Here is an 18,292-nt window from a genome sequence, read left to right as displayed (position 1 = left end):
TGCACACTTGGGAGGAGGGGTACCCAACACCATTTAAACTGAAGTTAATAAACACAATACTTTCAAGAATATACTCAACAACTGTACACCTGCAGTTTTCATTTCAAAAATGATGCTCTAGCAATAGCTCAAACATCCCAGATGGTTAATCCTATGCTTTGGCAGATAAGCTGGTTTGACTAGAGCCGTGATGGCGAACCTTTTTGTAAAAACCGCCCACTTTTGCAGTGCTGGTCAACCTGGTCCCTCCCGCCCACTAGTGGGCGTTCCAGCTTTCATGGTGGGCCAATCGCAGTGCCATTTCATTGCCCTGCTACTGCCCACCATAAACGTAAACCACCCACTAGTGGGCGGGAGGGACCAGGTTGACCAGCACTGCAAAAGTGGGCGGTTTTTATAAAAAGGTTCGCCATCATGGGACTAGAGCAACATTTGCGAAAACATTTAGCATAGCAACATATAACATCCAACATCCTTGCACAGTGCTATATAGGGGGTTTCCCACATCCTGAAAATGGGTCAAAATTTTAGGCAAACTCATGGAAAAGCTTAGAAAATAGAACTGGCAAAGTTTAAAAAAATCAAATCATATTTAACTGGGCCCCATCAGTTTTCTTAAATATAAAAATACACTTCTCCTGAAAATTAGGAGAAAAAACTTCATATTCCAAAATTTCAAAATAATGAAAACCTCATCTAGACAGCTATTTCTCCTTAAGTCACCACTTATGATGGTATAAAATTTGGCAATTATTGAAATACCTTGCTTTTGGATAATGCCTCAAAATCTGAGCTCAATTTGGTTTTGGCAGTAACATACCTTTTACATCTGGGTTCACTTGACATAATCTGAAGCAATGCTTTTAAGCAACCCGAGGAAACTTCGTTTCACAAACCTCTCGTCCCCTTCAGTTTAAAATAATGTCTCAATTAAGCCCACAAATTACATATTGTATATATAGCATTTCTAAAGAGGCAAATAAAATTTAAACTTTATATTTTTCAAAAACTTATTTTGAAAGGTGTCAGGATTTTCCAAAAACTCCATCTGGGCTCCTTTCTTCTGATTGCCATGTTGACTGTGTAAACCAGTGGTTTTGAACCGCTGGTCCACAGACTGGTGCCAGTCCACGAAAGAGTTAACCACCCTGATGTTGAATGAAAACTAGAGACCCAATGAATATCTTCATACAACATCAGTATGGTTAACTCTTTTGTGGACTGGCATGAAATCTCTGGTGGACCAGCACAGTGGTTTAAAATCACTGGTGTAGACTGAAATTTTCTTGTAATATGTAATCTAGAAGGCACATATTCAAGAATTTAATATTCTGTTAGTTCAAGTTCTACATAGGAGGCAAATATTTTAATCTACTTGGTACAGAGGCCCCAAATGAAAGTCAACTATTTCCTCTATTTAGAGCTCAAACACAGCTCTGGGTAAGGCTCCCTCTCAGAAGTGAGTTTGCACATGGGGAAGCATTTGTGAAGGGCTGGAAGGTGAAGTTGAGGGATCAGAAAGCTTGGCAGAGTTGGCGAGCTGCAACTCCTCCAGCCGCTTTATGTATTCGTCACGCAATGCCAAGAGCTCCATGTAACGCTGCTCCACTGGATTGGGCTGCTGGAGGGAAGCACAAGCCTGAGTTACTGCTTTGCACCTGCCATATCACAAAAATTCACCAGCTCCACCCACGTCTCCTATAGGACCTTTCTTTCTTTCTTTCTTTCTTTTTTTTTTGGGGGGGGGGGAGGACAGGTGTATAGGAAGGCAGAAAGATAAGCATCAACTCATAGTTTTGGCACCTTAATTGCTCATCAATTGCTTCTCCTATGTGCCTTCACCGGGGGGCTCCAGCCGAGCCAGTCACCCCTTGCTCAAGCCAGTGACCTTGGGCTCAAGCCAGAGACCATGGGGTCATGTATGTAATCCCATGCTCAAGCTGGTGAGCCCGCGCTCACCAGTGACACTGGGGTTTCAAACCAGGGTCCTCAGCATCCCAGGCTTACGCTCTATCCACTGTGCCACCACATGGTCAGGCAGGACCTGCTTTCTGAATAAGCTTTCCAAATAAGGTTAACAGTCAGTCATACATAGTCTCCTCTAATATTGTATAATTTAAAATACAGAAAAGTGCCAAGAATAATAAAATGTCACTAAGAAATAACTGTACACTTTTCCTCCCACATGCATCACCATCTTTTAAAAGTTTCTCAACCCAGACACAGGTCCTGCCTCCTGTGTTGCCTGAGTGCAAGCTTACTGCCCTTTTGCTCCCAGAGGCAACAACTCCACTCAAGTTGGCAGGTAGCCTTCCTTCCTGTGGAGATTTATGGTACTTTTCCTATAAGTAAGTACAGTGGTACCTTGAGATATGAGCCGATCAACAAACAAATTTTTTAAGATACAAACTGCGACTTGGTCCATATTTTTGTTTGAAATCCAAGCAAAATTCCGATAGAAGTCGTGATTCGAGAAGCTGCTGCTAGTTGACACATTGGCGCACAGGTCCAGTATCACAGCACAACACCAGCATCTTGTTCTTTCTCACAGGTTACCAGCAGAATCAAGTTGAATCTCGTACACTGTAGTTGTTCTTGCACCATTTTTGCATTTTTTACTAACATTTTGTGTGCTATCATGGGGCCGAAAAAAGTGAGTGTAAAGGACAGTGGTGAGAAGGAAATGATGTTGATAGAAGTAATGAAAGAAATAATAGAAAAAACATGAGTGTGGTGTATGAGTGATTGAACTGGCAAGGCTGTACGACTGCAATACATCTACAATTTGTACCATCCTTAAACAAAAGGATACCATCAAAAGCGCAAATCCAGAGAAAGGAACTACAATTCTGTCCCAATTAAGGACAAATATCCATGAAGAAATGGAGAAGCTTCTGCTGGTGTGGGTGAAAGAGAAAGAGCTGGCAGAAGATACAGTGACAAAGACTGTAATATGCAAAAAGGCACATATTATTTATGGTGACTTGAAGAAGAACCATCAACCTCAACAGAGGCATCAGAAGAAATGTTTAAGGCAAGTTACGGCTGATTTGAAAATTTCAAGAAGAGATCTGGCATCCACTTCGTGGTGAGGCATGGTGAGGCTGCGAGTGCTGACGTTAAGGCAGCTGAGGAGTACATCACATGTTTTGCTGCGCTTATCGCAAAGGAAGGCTACATCCACCAACAAGTGCTCAACTGTGACGAAACAGTATTGTTTTGGAAAAAATGCCCCAGAGGACTTCCATCACCGCAGAGGAGAAGAAGCTGCCAGGCCAAAAACCCATGGAGGACCATCTGACCCTTTCATTGTGTACAAATGCTAGCAGTGATTGTAAAGTAAAGCCACTGCTTGTGTATCATTCCAAAAATCCTCGAGCCTTTAAGACTCACAAGATTCTTAAAGAAAAATTGCAGGTTATGTGGCGCGCCAATGCTAGGGCATGGGTGACGTGGCAATATTTATTGAATGGGTAAATCTCGTCTTTGGTCCTGCAGTGAAAAAATATCTTCAAGAAAATAAACTCCCAGTGAAAGCATTACTAATCCTTGATAATGCTCCAGCCCCCCCACCTGGTCTTGAAGATGACATTCTCGATGAGTTCAAATTTGCGAAAGTCCTCTACCCCCCACCCAACACAACTTCAATCTTGCAACCTATGGATCAGCAGGTCATTTCTAACTTTAAAAAGCTTTACACAAAGCAATTGTTCCACTGCTTTGAGGTGATTGACAATACAATTCTAACCCTTCAAGAGTTTTGAAAAGATCACTACAACATCGTGATATGTTTACGCATAATTGACTTGGCATGGCAAGAGGTTACAAGAAGAACCTTGAACTCAGCATGGAAAAAGTTATGGCCTGATGTTGTTGCAGACAGGGTCTTCAAAGGATTTGAACCACAGACCGAGACCGAGGTAGAAACGTTGGAGGAGATTGTGTCCCTCAGAAAGTCAATGGGTCTGGAGGTAGATAAGGGTGACGTAAATGAACTCATCGAGGAACATGAGGAGGAACTCTCAACTGAAGAGTTGAAGGAGCTACAGATGATGCAACACTGAGAGCTTCTGCAAGAGATTAGTAGTGAGGAGGAGGTAGAGTTGGAGGAAGTGATTTCTACAAGTGAAATTAAAGACATGCTGGCAAATGTGGGAGAAGCTTTCAAGTTTCATTGAAAAGAAACACCCAGAAAAAGTTTCAACTGGTCATGCTTCATTCAGCACATTTTAATGATACTTGGTTGTCACATTTCCGTAACATTTTAAAAGGCAGACAAAAGCAAACTCTTTGGATAGATTTTTATTCAAAAGTCCTGCAGGTTAAAGTGCCAAAAGTGCAGCCAAAAAGGCAAAAACAGGTGATGATTAAATGAAAAATACGTAATGTTAAGCTTAGGTTAAGTTTAAAGTTAAGAAAGTGCATTTTTTTTACAATTAAGTTTTTGTAGTTTCATTTTAGGTAAAGAAAGTACAGTTTTAGTTTTGTTTAAAGTAAAGAAAATGCAGTTTTAGTTTACATTTAGTGTTAAGAAAGTGCAGTTTTAGTTTACTATCTACAGTGCCTGCATCCCTTCCTCCCTTCCTCCTCCTCTGTCATTCACCTCCATTAGCCACACTTGTCTGTCTCCAAGGTAAGAATACAGTACTAAATAACACTTTTTTCTTTTATTTCACATATTTTGTTATGTATTGGTAAAGTATACATGTGTTTTTCTTAATTAAAAATGTCTTTTTTTCATAATTTAGAATGGTTTGGGGATGTTTCACAGGGCTGGAATGGATTAAATCTATTTCAGTTATTTTAAATGGGAGAAATTTGATATACGAGTTGACTGACTTATGAGCTCGATTACAGAATGAATTAAACTCGTATCTCAAGGTACCACTATATCTAGAAACAATACACTATTATTTTCTATTTTGTGAAAGTTTACATCAAAGGTGGTCTTCTGTAGTTAGTTACTGACATTTTGACATGACATTATGTTTCCGAATTTGATCCTTCAGTTCCATTGAATGAATTTTCTATTCATTCCCACATTGTATAGTTTATCTATCCACTCCCACATTGACGGGTAGTGGCAATTTCCAGTGCTCCCCACCATTACACTCAGTGCTCTGCTATCCTTGGACAAATCTACTCGTGCACATGTGCAAATGTTTGTTGAAGAAATCTGACCAGGGATGGCATTGGTGGAGAGGATAGTATGATCTCTCTAACTTCAATAGATGCTGCCAAACTGCTCTCTAAGGATACAATCTTATGCACCCGCTATTGAATCTGGCAGTTCCTATTTCTCCACATCCTCACCAGAACTTGGGAATATAAGAGTATTTGTGTGTGTGTGTGTGTGTGTGTGTGTGTGTGTGACAATTTGAGGACAATAACATGGTACTTTAAATATATTTTTATTTTTTTATTTTATTTATTCATTTTAGAGAGGAGAGAGAGAGGAGAGAGGAGCTGGAAGCATCAACTCCCATATGTGCCTTGACCAGGGAAGCCCAGGGTTTTTTGAACCGGCGACCTCAGCATTTCCAGGTCGACGCTTTATCCACTGCGCCACCACAGGTCAGGCTAACATGGTACTTTAAACAGCATTGCTCTGTTCTACCATATATTTTCATGTGCTATTGCTGATAGTAATAAATGCACAGCTGAGAGCAGTGGCTGACATCCACCAGGCTTGGTGTGAATCTTGGGTCTGCCTGTTGGCAGCTGTATGACAACCTTCTGGATGCCTCCACTTCCTATCTGTCAAATGGGAATAAAAACAGCACAGACCTCATAGGGTTGTTATGAGAGTGAAGCCAGTGAATATAATCTGCTTTGCTATATCATGTTATTTGATTGATAAATAGTGCATTTATAGCAGTATAAAGTGAGAGGTCATGCTGGAATAGAATGTGATTCTCCCCAGCATGTTAATTTTTAAAACTTTTGTACTGATATATAAATTATACATTAATGTGCATAAATCTTAAAATGTTTAACTCAATAAATGTTTACATATGTAGACACTAATGTAATCACCATCCAGGCCAATGTATATAGCAGAACAGCCCTTGGAAGACTTCCTCACCATCACATTAATGTTTTGAAGTGACCAAGGGCAAGCTTCTAGAAACCTTGAACAATATATAAAGACATTAAGAAAAAAGGCAAAAGTGTGCACTTGAAACCTGTATAATTTTATTAACCTATATTATCCCCCAAAATAAATAACTATCTTCAAAATGCTGAAAATAGATTAAGAATGTGTCAGAATGATTGATGTATTTTGAGTTTTTCTAAGATTTCTTAATATCTCTCAGAATGGCATCCTCTTGTAGTGACTTCTAGGTTCTTAGCTGAGAACCCCTTTAATCAAAGACAGAGTAGCAGGAGGAAAAACAAAGAGAAGTTTAGGAACATTTACCCTCCTGTATATATGGAAGAGATCCAAAAAACTGAATAACTCCCCAAAGTGGCTCAAGACACCACTTTAAATACCATATCCAGCTAAAGACAAAATATGTTAGGCTCCTGATACAAAGAGGGAGACAGCATTACAAATAGAGATTTCCCTTATAATGTAAATGTTTCTCTTAAAAAAGGGGTAACTTCTCCTCAATTTTCAGAGCTTCCCCTTTGCTGTTTTTTAAAAATAACTAGCTCAAAATAATTCTTATACCAAAGAGGCATATTTTGGGGTGGGAAATTCTGCTCCTTTGTTCTTAGGTAATTCTATTATTTCCCTTTGTCACATTGGAATTTCTACATATTGCTAGGGAGATATTTTATATCAAACCATGGGGCTATTATACTGTGCTATTTATGATGCAAACATAATTATAATTTATTTCTTATTTTTCTCCAACTTAAAATATAGTTTAAAAGCTGAAAGGATGGAGATGCCTATTAGTTAATAAAAAATTTTGTTCTTTTTATTCCCCTCATAAGTATGTGAGGTGACTTTAAAAAAAAAAGAACAAAAGCCAAAAATCTACAGGAATATCTTCTTTTAGTACTAGTGGCTTCCAGAACTGTCCTGCTTTCCAATGATTTAAGCTATCTGTCAAAGCCATGAACACCAACAAGGAGACTGTGAAGATGATGCACTGGTGAAGAAAGGTACACCTTGGATCCGATTGTTAATGCTGAGGGGATGGTCTGGATTAGAAGAAGACACCCTCTGGGACCTGCATCTCAGAGGGGGGAGCAGGAGGTCTGGGTTTTTTTTTTTTTCACTTTTCTGAAGCTGGAAACAGGGAGAGACAGTCAGACAGACTCCCGCATGCGCCCGACCGGGATCCACCCGGCACGCCCACCAGGGGCGACGCTCTGCCCACCAGGGGGTGATGCTCTGCCCATCCTGGGCGTTGCCATGTTGCGAACAGAGCCACTCCAGCGCCTGAGGAAGAGGCCACAGAGCCATCCCCAGCGCCCGGGCCATCTTTGCTCCAATGGAGCCTTGGCTGCGGGAGGGGAAGAGAGAGACAGAGAGGAAAGCGCGGCGGAGGGGTGGAGAAGCAAATGGGCGCTTCTTTTTAGTGCCCTGGCCAGGAATCGAATCTGGGTCCTCCGCACGCAAGGCCGACACTGTAATGCTGAGCCAACCGGCCAGGGCTTGGGTTTTAAGATAGTACTAGTTTCCTGTGGCTGCTATGACAAATTAATGCAAACTTGGTGGCTTAAAATAGAAACTTATTTTCTTACAGTTCTGCAGAGCAGAAGTTTGAAATCAGGGTGTCAGCAGGGCTGTGTGATCTTTGGAAGTTCTAGGGGACAATCGATCCTTCCTTGCCTCTTCTAGTTTCTGGTGATTCTAGGTTTCCTTGGTTTGTGGTAGCATCACTCCAATCACTCCTGTTTTCACATGGTCTTCTCCTCTATATGTGTCTATGGCTCAAATCTCTGCTTTCCCCTCTTAGGATATCTGTTATTGGATATAGCGCCGACCCAAATCTATGAGAATCTAATTTTGTAATCCTTAACTTAATTATATATATAAAGATACTTTGTCCAAATAAGATCACATTCACAAGTTCTGAGTGGACATGTGTTTTAGGGGCCACTGTTCATCCTACTGCATGTTGTCAAAGATTGATCCATGAAAGTCAAGTGCAAATGCATCAGACTATACCAACATTTCTATAGGGATTATTGCTTTCATTAAAGCTCTGGTTACAAAGGTCTATAGATTTGGAGAGGTCTCCTCCTAATCCTGTTCTTCCTGTAAGACTTCTTTTTTCTGTGACTTAGCAGAATGTGAGGTTTCTCAGAAATGCATATATGGCAATAGAGTAGAAACGTTTGGTAGAATGCCTGATGTCCAGTAAGTGCTGAGCACTGCCTGTTTACATCCTTTGCCTGTTTTTTTCATTACGCATTCCACTGAGGGGTCCAGACACTGTTCTAGGTGCTCAGAATCCATCAGTGAACAGAGGTACAAATCTCTGGTTTATGGTGTTTTTCTTCCAGCAGGGGGAGACAAACAACAAATACAAGGATCCTGACAGTTACATAGAACATTGAAAGGTGATAAATACCGTGGAAAAGAAGTAGAGCAGGGTAAGAGGCATGGGGACAGTAGATGCTGGTTACCCTCTAAACAGTGGGGTCTGGGGAGCTACACTGAGGAGGTGACTCCTGGGGGAAGGCTTAAAGAAGGAGAGGGACAGAGCCAGATATTTGAGTGTCTAAGGACGAGCAAGGAGCCCAGTGTAGCTGAAGCAGTGTGTGAGAAAGAGTTGTTGATGAGGACGTGAATGGGTCAGAGAGGTAAGGGGTGAGGCAGAGTTCATATATAAGGCCTCAGACCATCACAAGGATGTGTACTTTGACCTGGGGTGACGTAAGCAGCTACCTGAATGGTTGTGTGTAGAGAAGTGGTGTGACCTACTGTCTATTTTACAAGGACCACCTTGGCTGCTAGGTTGAGAACAGAATAGAAGAAAACAAGACAGAAATAAGGGAATCTAGGAACACATGGCTGAGGACTGGTGGCCTGGCCATGGTCATGGTGGGAAATGGTGAGAAGTGCTTGGAGGCTATATAGATTTTGAAGGCTAGGCAAAGCAGGATCTCCTGATAGAGTGGATGTGGAGTGTGAGAGAGAAAGGCGTCAAGGATGACTCAGGTTTCTAGCCAGAGTGACAAAGATAGAGTTGTCAAGAAGTGAAAGGGGGAGACAGACAGAGGAGCAGGTTTGGGAAGAACATTAGGAGTTCTGGTTTAGACATGCTAAGTGTGATTTGCCATGCCAGCACCATTTGCCACCCAGTCCATCATTCTCCTATATATTCTGATGTTACCTTCTTACCTTACCTAGTATCCACCTCTGTGTGGTCTCTTTTGGGGGCTCTTCTGTTTCAGGAAGTCTTGAAATATAGCAGGGCAGGCTCCTCTTTTATAACAACCTCGAAAATTATCTTGGCTATTTTTATTTTATTTTAAAGGATTTTATTTATTAATTTTAGAGAAAGAAGTGTGTGTGTGTGTGTGTTGTGTGTGTGTGTGTGAGAGAGAGAAAGAGAGAGAGAGAGAGAGAGAGAGAGAGAGAGAGAGAAAGGCAGTGGGGGAAGAGCAGGTATGTGCCTTGACCAGGCAAGCCCAGGGTTTTGAACCAGCGACCCCAGCATTCCAGGTCAAGATTTTATCCACTGCACAGGACAGGCTATCTTGGCTATTTAAAAAACCTCCCTGTTTCATATGACTATTAGAAGCAGTTTGTTATTGTACCAGCAAGTACAGATAGACAAGAAAAAGATATCCAAGGCAAAACAATAATTTTCACTGATGACAAGATTGTGTAATTAGAAAACTTGAAAAACTAGATGAGGGGGCGGCAAGATGGCAATGGAGTAGGTGGATGTACCAACTTCTACCTCCCAGAAACAAAGTGGATTACAACTTAATTTTAAGAACCATCATCTGGAAAAACCAACTTTGGACTAAACTAAGAGGACTCTTTAACCAAGGAAAACTGAAGAAGCCACACTGAGACTGGTAGAAAAAGTGGAAATGCAGAGAGGGCTGCCCAGTTCCTGGGAGCAAACAGCAGCCTGGAGAGACTTGCTTGGTGGGAAGTGAGTTTAGCGGAGAAGGGAGAGCCCTGAGCCCCAGGAACAAAGCCCCAGCCTGCAGCCCAGAGCCTAGAAGAAGCTTATGGACAGTATTTAGATGTGAAACAAGTCAGGATACTGTTTGTGAGAAAGAGACAGATTTCTTAGACCCAGGATTCTTCTTAAAGGGACCACGCAGAAAACCTCTTTCACAACCACTCACCCGGGGCTCCGGGGGTTAGGGAGAGAAGAGAGGACCAGAGTAGCAGGAAGAGGAGGCACAGGGAGAAACACTTTGAAGGACAGCCAACCTAACCCCTGGGCTGAGGCACTCCCCAAATCTAAAGTGAATATTTCTCCTGGAACCAGCAATACCAGCGAAAGGAAGCAGGACACCAGCCAAACAAGCTCTCTGGTGGCACTCAGAGCAGAGTCACTTCGAAGAAGGGAGCCATCAAAAATACAGTATTGAGGTCTGAGCTGCAGTGCCCCCACCCACGCTGCTGACGGCTGGCCGGAGGTTGGGCAGCAGTGGGATGCAGAAGTGTGGTCCTATGAGGCCCAGCATGAGCCACAACTGAAGCCACAACTGAGGCTCAGCATGAGCTCAGTCTTGCCGGGCGGGGGCGGAGGGGATGCACAAAAACGGTCTGGCCAAGGTTGCAGGCAAAAACCTGGTAACTGCAGAAACCTGAGGCCAAGCGCAGGCACACAGACCCACCTAGCCTGTGGAGATGGGGATTATGGCCTGAGGAGCGAGCACAGCTACACCTGCAGGGGCAGGGCGAAAACCTGGGAATAGGTGGAGACCCGCGGCTGAGCATAGATGTGCAGCCCTGTTCACAGTGCCAAGGCTTGGAGCCCTGGGCATGGTGCACAGCCCCACCCATGGGGACGGGGTGAAGGCCAAGGCTGGCGGAGGTTTGAATACTCGGGCATGTGAACACAGCCTGTTCTGTGGAGAAAAGGTGGAAACCACAGTGACAGCTGCAGCGGGTTGGCACCGGCAAAGCCCATACCTGAATGCCCTAGGCAGTGGCAGAGGGGGTGGAAGGCCTATAGACAGACCACACGTACAGAACACAGAGGCCACACCCTTCTTATACACAGACAAAAAGAGAAGGCAGAGAAATACAACCCAAATGAATTAAGAGAAATCTCCAGAAAAAGACTTGAATGAGTCAGATATAACCAAATTACCAGATGCAGAGTTTAAAATAATGATTGTTAGGATGCTCAAAGATCTTAGAACAAAAACAGATGAACATAATGAACCCATAAATAAAGAGATAGCAAGTATAAAAAAAGGACATTGAAATAATAAAAAAGAATCAGTCAGAAATGACAAATACAATATTAGAAATAAGGATCACAATGGAAGGAATTAAAAGCAGAATGGATGAAGCTGAGGATCGAATCAGTGAGTTGGAGGACAACATAAATGAAGTCACGAAAGCAGAGCAGCAAAAAGAAAAGAGACTCAAAAAGTCTGAGGAAACTCTAAGAGAACTCTGTGACAACATGAAGAGAAATAACATCCGCATCATAGGGGTTCCTGAAGATGAAGAAAAAGAACAAGGGATAGAGACTTAGTTCAATCAAATGATAGCTGAAAACTTCCATAAATTGATGCAGGAAAAAGTCACACAAGTTCAAGAAGCACAGAGAATTCCATTAAAGGGAAACCTAAAGAACTCTACACCAAGACACATCATAATTGAAATACCAAAGCTAAGAGATACAGAAAAAATATTAAAAGCTGCTAGAGAAAAAAAGGCTATCACCTAGAAATGAGCCCCCATAAGGATGACATCCGACTTCTCAACAGAAACACATGAGGCCAGAAGGGAATGGGAAGAAATACTCAAAGTAATGCAGAACAAGAACCTAAAACCAAGACTTCTTTATCCAGCAAAACTATCGTTTAAAATTGAAGGAGAAATAAAAAGCTTCCTAGATAAAAAAAAAAACAAAACTCAAGGAATTCATTATAACCAACCCAATGCTACAACAAATGTAAATGGGCCTGTTTTAAACAGATCAAAGTGGGAAAATAATATAGCAAAAGAGTAATACAGCTTTAAAGAATAAAACGGCAATAAACAACTACATATCAATAATAACCTTAAATGTAAATGGATTAAATGATCCAATCAGAAGACATGGGGTAGGTGCGTGGATAAGAAAACAGGACCCATACATATGCTGTCTACAAAGAGACACCTTAAAACAAAAGATGCACAAAGACTGAAGGTAAAAGGATGGAAAAAAATATTTCATGCACATGGAAATGAAAAAAAAAAAGCTGGGGTAGAATACATATTTCAGACAAAATGGATTAAAACAAAGGCTATAGTAAGAGATAAAAAAAGGTCAATACGTAGTGATAAAGGGAGCAATCCAACAGGAAGATATAACCATTATAAATATCAATGCATCTAATATAGGAGCACCTAAATATATAAAGCAGACTTTGATGGATATAAAGGGTGAGATCAACAGCAATACTATAATAGTAGGGGATTTTAATACCTCACTAACATCACTAGATAGATCCTCAAGAAAGAAAATTAACATAGAAACGGCAGACTTAAAGGACACACTAGATCAACTTGATTTAATAAATATCTTCAGAACCTTTCACCATAAATCAGAAGAATATACATTCTTTTCAAGTGCTCATGGTACATTCTCTAAGATAAACCACATGTTAGAGCACAAAAGTGGTCTCCACAAATTTAAGAAGGTTGAAATCATATCAAGCATTTTCTCTGATCACAATGGCATAAAACTAGAAATCAACCACAACAAAAAAACTGAAAAATACTCAAACACTTGAAAACTAAATAGTATGTTATTAGGAAGAAATAAAAAAAATCCTAGAAACGAACGATAATGAGCATACAACAACTCAAAATTTATGAGACACAGCTAAAGCAGTACTGAGAGGGAAGTACAAAGCATTACAGACATACTTAAGAAGCTAGAAAAAGCTGAAATAAACAACTTAACCCTGCATCTAAAAGAGCTAGAAAACGAACAGCAAGTAAAGCCCAGAGGTAGTAGAAGGAAGGAAATAATAAAGATCAGAGTTGAAATAAATGACAGAGAGGCTGAGGAAACAATACAGAGGATCAATAAAATCAGGACCTGGTTCTTTGAAAAGGTAAACAAGGTCGATGAACCTTTAACTAGGCTTATTAAGATAAAAAGAGGACATATCAAGATAAAAAGAGAGGACTCAAATAAATAAAATGAGAAATGAGAGTGGAGAAATAACAACTGACACAACAGAAATTCAAAGGACTTTAAAAAATACTATGAATTTTGTATGCCACAAAATTAGACAACGTAGATAAAATGAAGAAATTCCTAGAAAATATAATCTTTTAAAAATGAATCTGGAAGATTCAGAAAACCTAAACAGATTACAACAAATGAGATCGAAACAGTTATCATAAAACTCCCAAAAAAGAAGTCCTGGGCCTGATGACTTCACAAGTGAATTCTACCAAATATTCAAAGAACTAACTCCTATCATTATCAAGCTATTTCAAAAAATTCAAGAGGAAGGAAGACTTCCAAGCTCCTTTAATAATGCAAGCATAATTCTGATTCTAAAACCAGGCAAAGACAACACAAAGAGAAAAAGTATAGGCCAATATCCATGATGAATTTAGATGCTAAAATCGTCAACAAAATATTAGCAAACTGGATCCAGAAATATATGAAAAAATCATACACCATGATCAAGGGGGATTTATTTTCGAAACGCAAGGCTGGTACAATATTCGCAAATCAATCAATGTGATTCATCACATAAACAAAAGGAAGGAGAAAAACCACATGATAATTTCAATAGATGCAGAAAAGCATTTGATAAAATCCAGTAACCATTCATGATCAAAACTCTCAGCAAAGTGGGAATCCAGGGAACATACCTCAACATGATAAAGGCCATCTATGACAAACCCACAGCCAACATCATACTCAACGGGTAAAAGTTAAAAGCAATCCCCTTAAGATCAGGAACAAGGCAGGGTTGCCCCCTTTCACCACTCTTATTCAAAATAGTTCTGATAGTCCTAGCGACAGCATTCAGACAAGAAGAAGAAATAAAAGCCATCCAAATTGAAAAAAGAAGAAGTAAAACTATCATTATTTGCAGATGATATGATATTGTATATAGAAAACCCTAAAGTCTCAGTCAAAACACTACTGAACCTGATAAATGAATTCAGCAAGGTGGCAGGATATAAAATTAATACTCAGAAATCAGAGGCATTGTTACATACCAACAATGAACTGTCAGAAAGAGAAATTAAGGAACAATCCCCCTCACTATTGCAACCAATAAAACTAAAGTACCTAGGGAAAAAAAAAAAGTACCTGGAAGTAAATTTAACCAAGGACATTATGGACTTGTATTCAGAACGTTATAAAACATTGATAAAAGAAATCAAGGAAGATACAAACAAGTGGAAGCATATACGGTGCTCATGGTTAGGAAGAATAAACACCATTAAAAAAAATCGGATCATTTACAATAACATGGATGGACCTTGATAACATTATACGGAGTGAAATAAGTAAATCAGAAAAAACTAAGAACTATATGAATCCATACACAGATGGGACATAAATATGAGACTCAGAGACATGAACAAGAATGTGATGGCAACAGGGGTGGGGGGAGGAGGGATGGGGCGAGGAAGGAGAGAGGGGGTGGGGGAGGGGAGGGGCACAAAGAAAACCAGATAGAAGGTGTCAAAAGACAATTTGACTTTGGGGGAGGGGTATACAGCACAATCAAATGTCAAAATAATCTGAAGATGTTTTCTCTCAACATATGTACCCTGATTTATCAATGTCACTGCATTAAATTTAATAAAACAAACAAACAAAAATGTCTATATTACTCAAAACAATTTATAAATTCAATGCAATACCAATTAAAATACCAATGACATACTTCAAAGATATAAAACATATATTCCAAAAATTTATACGGAACCAAAAAAGAACACAAATAGCCTCAGCAATCTTGAAAAGGAAGAATAAAGTGGGAGGTATCACACTTCCGGATATCAAGTTATAATACAAGGCCATTGTACTCAAAACAGCTTGGTACTGGCGTAAGGACAGGCATATAGATCAATGGAACAGAACAGAGAACCCAGAAATAAACCCACGCCTTTATGGACAATTGATATTTGACAAAGGAGGTAAGAGCATACAATGGAGTAAAGACAGTCTCTTTAACAAATGGTGTTGGGAAAATTGGAAAGCTACCTGCAAAACAATGAAACTAGACCACCAACTTACACCATTCACAAAAATAAACTCAAAATGGATAAAAGACTTAAATGTAAGCTGTGAAACCATAAACATCTTAGAAGAAAACATAGGCAGTAAGCTCTCTGACATCACTCGCAGCAATATAGTTGCTGATTTATCTCCACAGGTAAGGGAAATAAAAGACAGGATAAACAAATGGGACTATATCAAACTAAAAAGCTTTTTGCACAGCTAAAGAGAACAAAAACAAAATAAAAAGACAAATTAAACAATGGGAGAACATATCTGACAATACTTCTGATAAAGGGTTAATAACCAAAATTTATAAAGAACTTGTAAAACTCAACACTAGGAAGATAAACAATCCAATGAAAAAATGGGCAAAAGAAATGAATAGACACTTTTCCAAAGAGGACATACAGATGGCCAATAGGGAGATGAATAAATGCTCAACATCACTAATCATTAGAGAAATGCAAATTAAAACCACAATGAGATATCACCTCACACCAGTCAGAATGGCGCTCATTAACAAAACAACACAGAATAAGTGCTGGCAAGGATGTGGAGAAAAGGGAACCCTCCTGCACTGCTGGTGGGAACACAAACTGGTGCAACCACTGTGGAAAACATTATGGAGATTCCTCTAAAAATTACAAATCGAACTGCCTTTTGACCCAGCTATCCCACTTTTAGGAATATACCCCAAGAACACCATAGCACTGTTTCAAAAGGAGAAACGCACCCCCATGTTTATGGCAGCATTGTTCACAATAACGAAGGTCTGGAAAACAGCCTAAGTGTCTGTCAGTGGATGAGTGGATTAAAAAGCAGTGGTACATATATATACAATGGAATACTATGGGGCCATGAAAAAGAAGGAAATCTTACCTTTTTCTACAACATGGATGAACCTGGAAACTATTATGTTAAGTGAAATAAACCAGGCAGAAAAAGAGAAATATCATATGACTTCACTCATTTGAGGAATCCAATGAACAATGTGAACCGAGGAACGGAATTGAGACAGAGGAGGGATCAAAGGGACCAGAGGGAAAGGGGATGACAGGATGGGATAAACCTGAAGGGAAGGAAGAGGGCGCTACATGGAGTGGGGCAAGGGAGATGTTGAGGGGGAAATGGGGCAGGGGTATGCATTCGGGGCAACAGTAGAATCTATGTACACACAATAAATTGAAATCAATAAAAAAGAAAAAGTAGATAAAAAACTATTAGAAATAAAAAGATAATTCAGTCTAGCAATGGGTACAAAATATAAAGAAGTCACTGGCCTAAAGACAGGACAAAAAAACATTTGCAGGATATAAAAAGAAGAGCCCATTTGTGAGAGCATAACAAAATACAAAATAATGAAAAATGAAATTTAAAGTGACTTTAAATACTGCATCTCAACTTTTTATTTGGGAAATTAATTATGAAGTAATGAACGTGCCAGCTCAACACAGAATAGAAGAGAGGCAATCAGCTAGCTACGGAAGTATTTTGGGCTTCAAATAGTATTTATATTCATATTCCTTTTCATTTTCCTAACTGAAATGCTTATGCACTGCACAGGTCAGCCTGTTAATATCTGACTATCCTTGTTCTCATCCTTGAGTTACCACTACATGAAATGTGAACTTGCCCAGTGCAACCCTGGTTGATAACTACATGAGGTGCAGTGGTTTCCCAAGTAAAATATGAGGCTTACCAGCAGCTGAAATTTCTCATTTAGGTTTTGGGACTAATTTATACTTCTACTTTCAACATGAGCAATTTCCTTACATTAAATAAAAGTACCAAATTTGCTTATTGAGAACTCGTCAAATGTAAGCATTAGTTTTGTCATCAATTCTGATTTTTTATGTGGTAGCAAGAGTTGCCTGCTTTTAAAAGGACATTAATCCTGTCTTCTTCTAGGTGATCAGCTCATTATAGGGAGGGGCTGTATATAATTTGGGGTCTTTCAGTATTGACAGCATGGAGTATTGTTGCAAAAGCTCTAGGTACCCAGGAATCATTTGTATTCCAACTGAGCCACATAACTGAATAACAATTTAACTTTTAAGAGGTGAAGTATATTATTTTAGATTTACAATATATAATATAAAAAGTACTATGTGATTGAATTTTAATCTATTTGTATATGAAATAATGTTCTATATAAGATCATTAAGAAAATCTAATGCACTTAATTCAAACTTCTATTATTGTCTTTCTCCCTAGGCATTATAATCATTGGCTTATCTTCCTGGGTGCCCCCTCCAGCTTGGGAGATCCTTGTGTGTGAAATCTCTCTGTGGCTGAACATCTTCTTAATCTCTGTGTCTCCCTTTTGCTGAATTATGAGGACACTCAGTATTTGGGAGATGAAAATAGTGTCAAAGGACATAAAGCTATGTGAGGGACCCTTATGTTCAAATAATCTATATTGAAAGGATAAGTTATTTTCTTTTTTGAGTAAGTTTCACAGATCATAACATAGACTAATTACTGTCACAAACAAACAAACAAGCTCTACCACAGAATGTTCAGTCCTATCTGGCCCAGTTTCATTTTGCTAAACTCTCTGAGAATAAGGGGATAGATACCTTACAGCAAGATCTTATAATGATACCCCTTCCAGCTTCCCTTGTCACAGAATTATTACTATTACCTTTATATATTCAGAAATGAATTGCTCTAAATTTTTTTAATTTCAAGAATTTCTCCAAGTACAAATGGATGAAGGGAGATTATATAATCTATACCAGGGGTAGTAAACCTTTTTATACCTACTACGCACTTTTGTATCTGTTAGTAGTAAAATGTTCTAACCACCCACTGGTTCCACAGTAATGGTGATTTATAAAGTAGAGAAGTAACTTTATAAAATTTATAAAGCAGAGTTACAGCAAGTTAAAGTATATAATAATAATTACTTACCAAGTATTTCATGTTGGATT

At 39.5% G+C, this 18,292-nt stretch overlaps 1 protein-coding gene across 2 annotated transcripts in view; it reads right to left on the bottom strand.

Annotated features, from left to right (window-relative positions):
* Positions 1 to 336: 336 nt before the first annotated feature.
* The window catches only part of MTM1 (myotubularin 1), a 193,562-nt gene continuing 175,606 nt past the window's right edge, over positions 337 to 18,292 (bottom strand). The window contains exon 15 of one of the 2 annotated variants that reach the window (XM_066249555.1): positions 337 to 1,621. In XM_066249555.1, the coding sequence (XP_066105652.1) occupies positions 1,454 to 1,621 (168 nt within the window). In that variant the 3' untranslated portion in view covers positions 337 to 1,453. The remainder of the gene's footprint in view (positions 1,622 to 18,292) is intronic. The other variant, XM_066249556.1, reaches the window with a different exon arrangement.

Source organism: Saccopteryx bilineata, chromosome X, assembly GCF_036850765.1.
Source record: "Saccopteryx bilineata isolate mSacBil1 chromosome X, mSacBil1_pri_phased_curated, whole genome shotgun sequence".
Classification (NCBI taxonomy): Eukaryota; Metazoa; Chordata; class Mammalia; order Chiroptera; family Emballonuridae; genus Saccopteryx; species Saccopteryx bilineata.
Note: the sequence above shows the minus strand (reverse complement) of the source record. Positions and strands in the feature narration are given on the sequence as shown.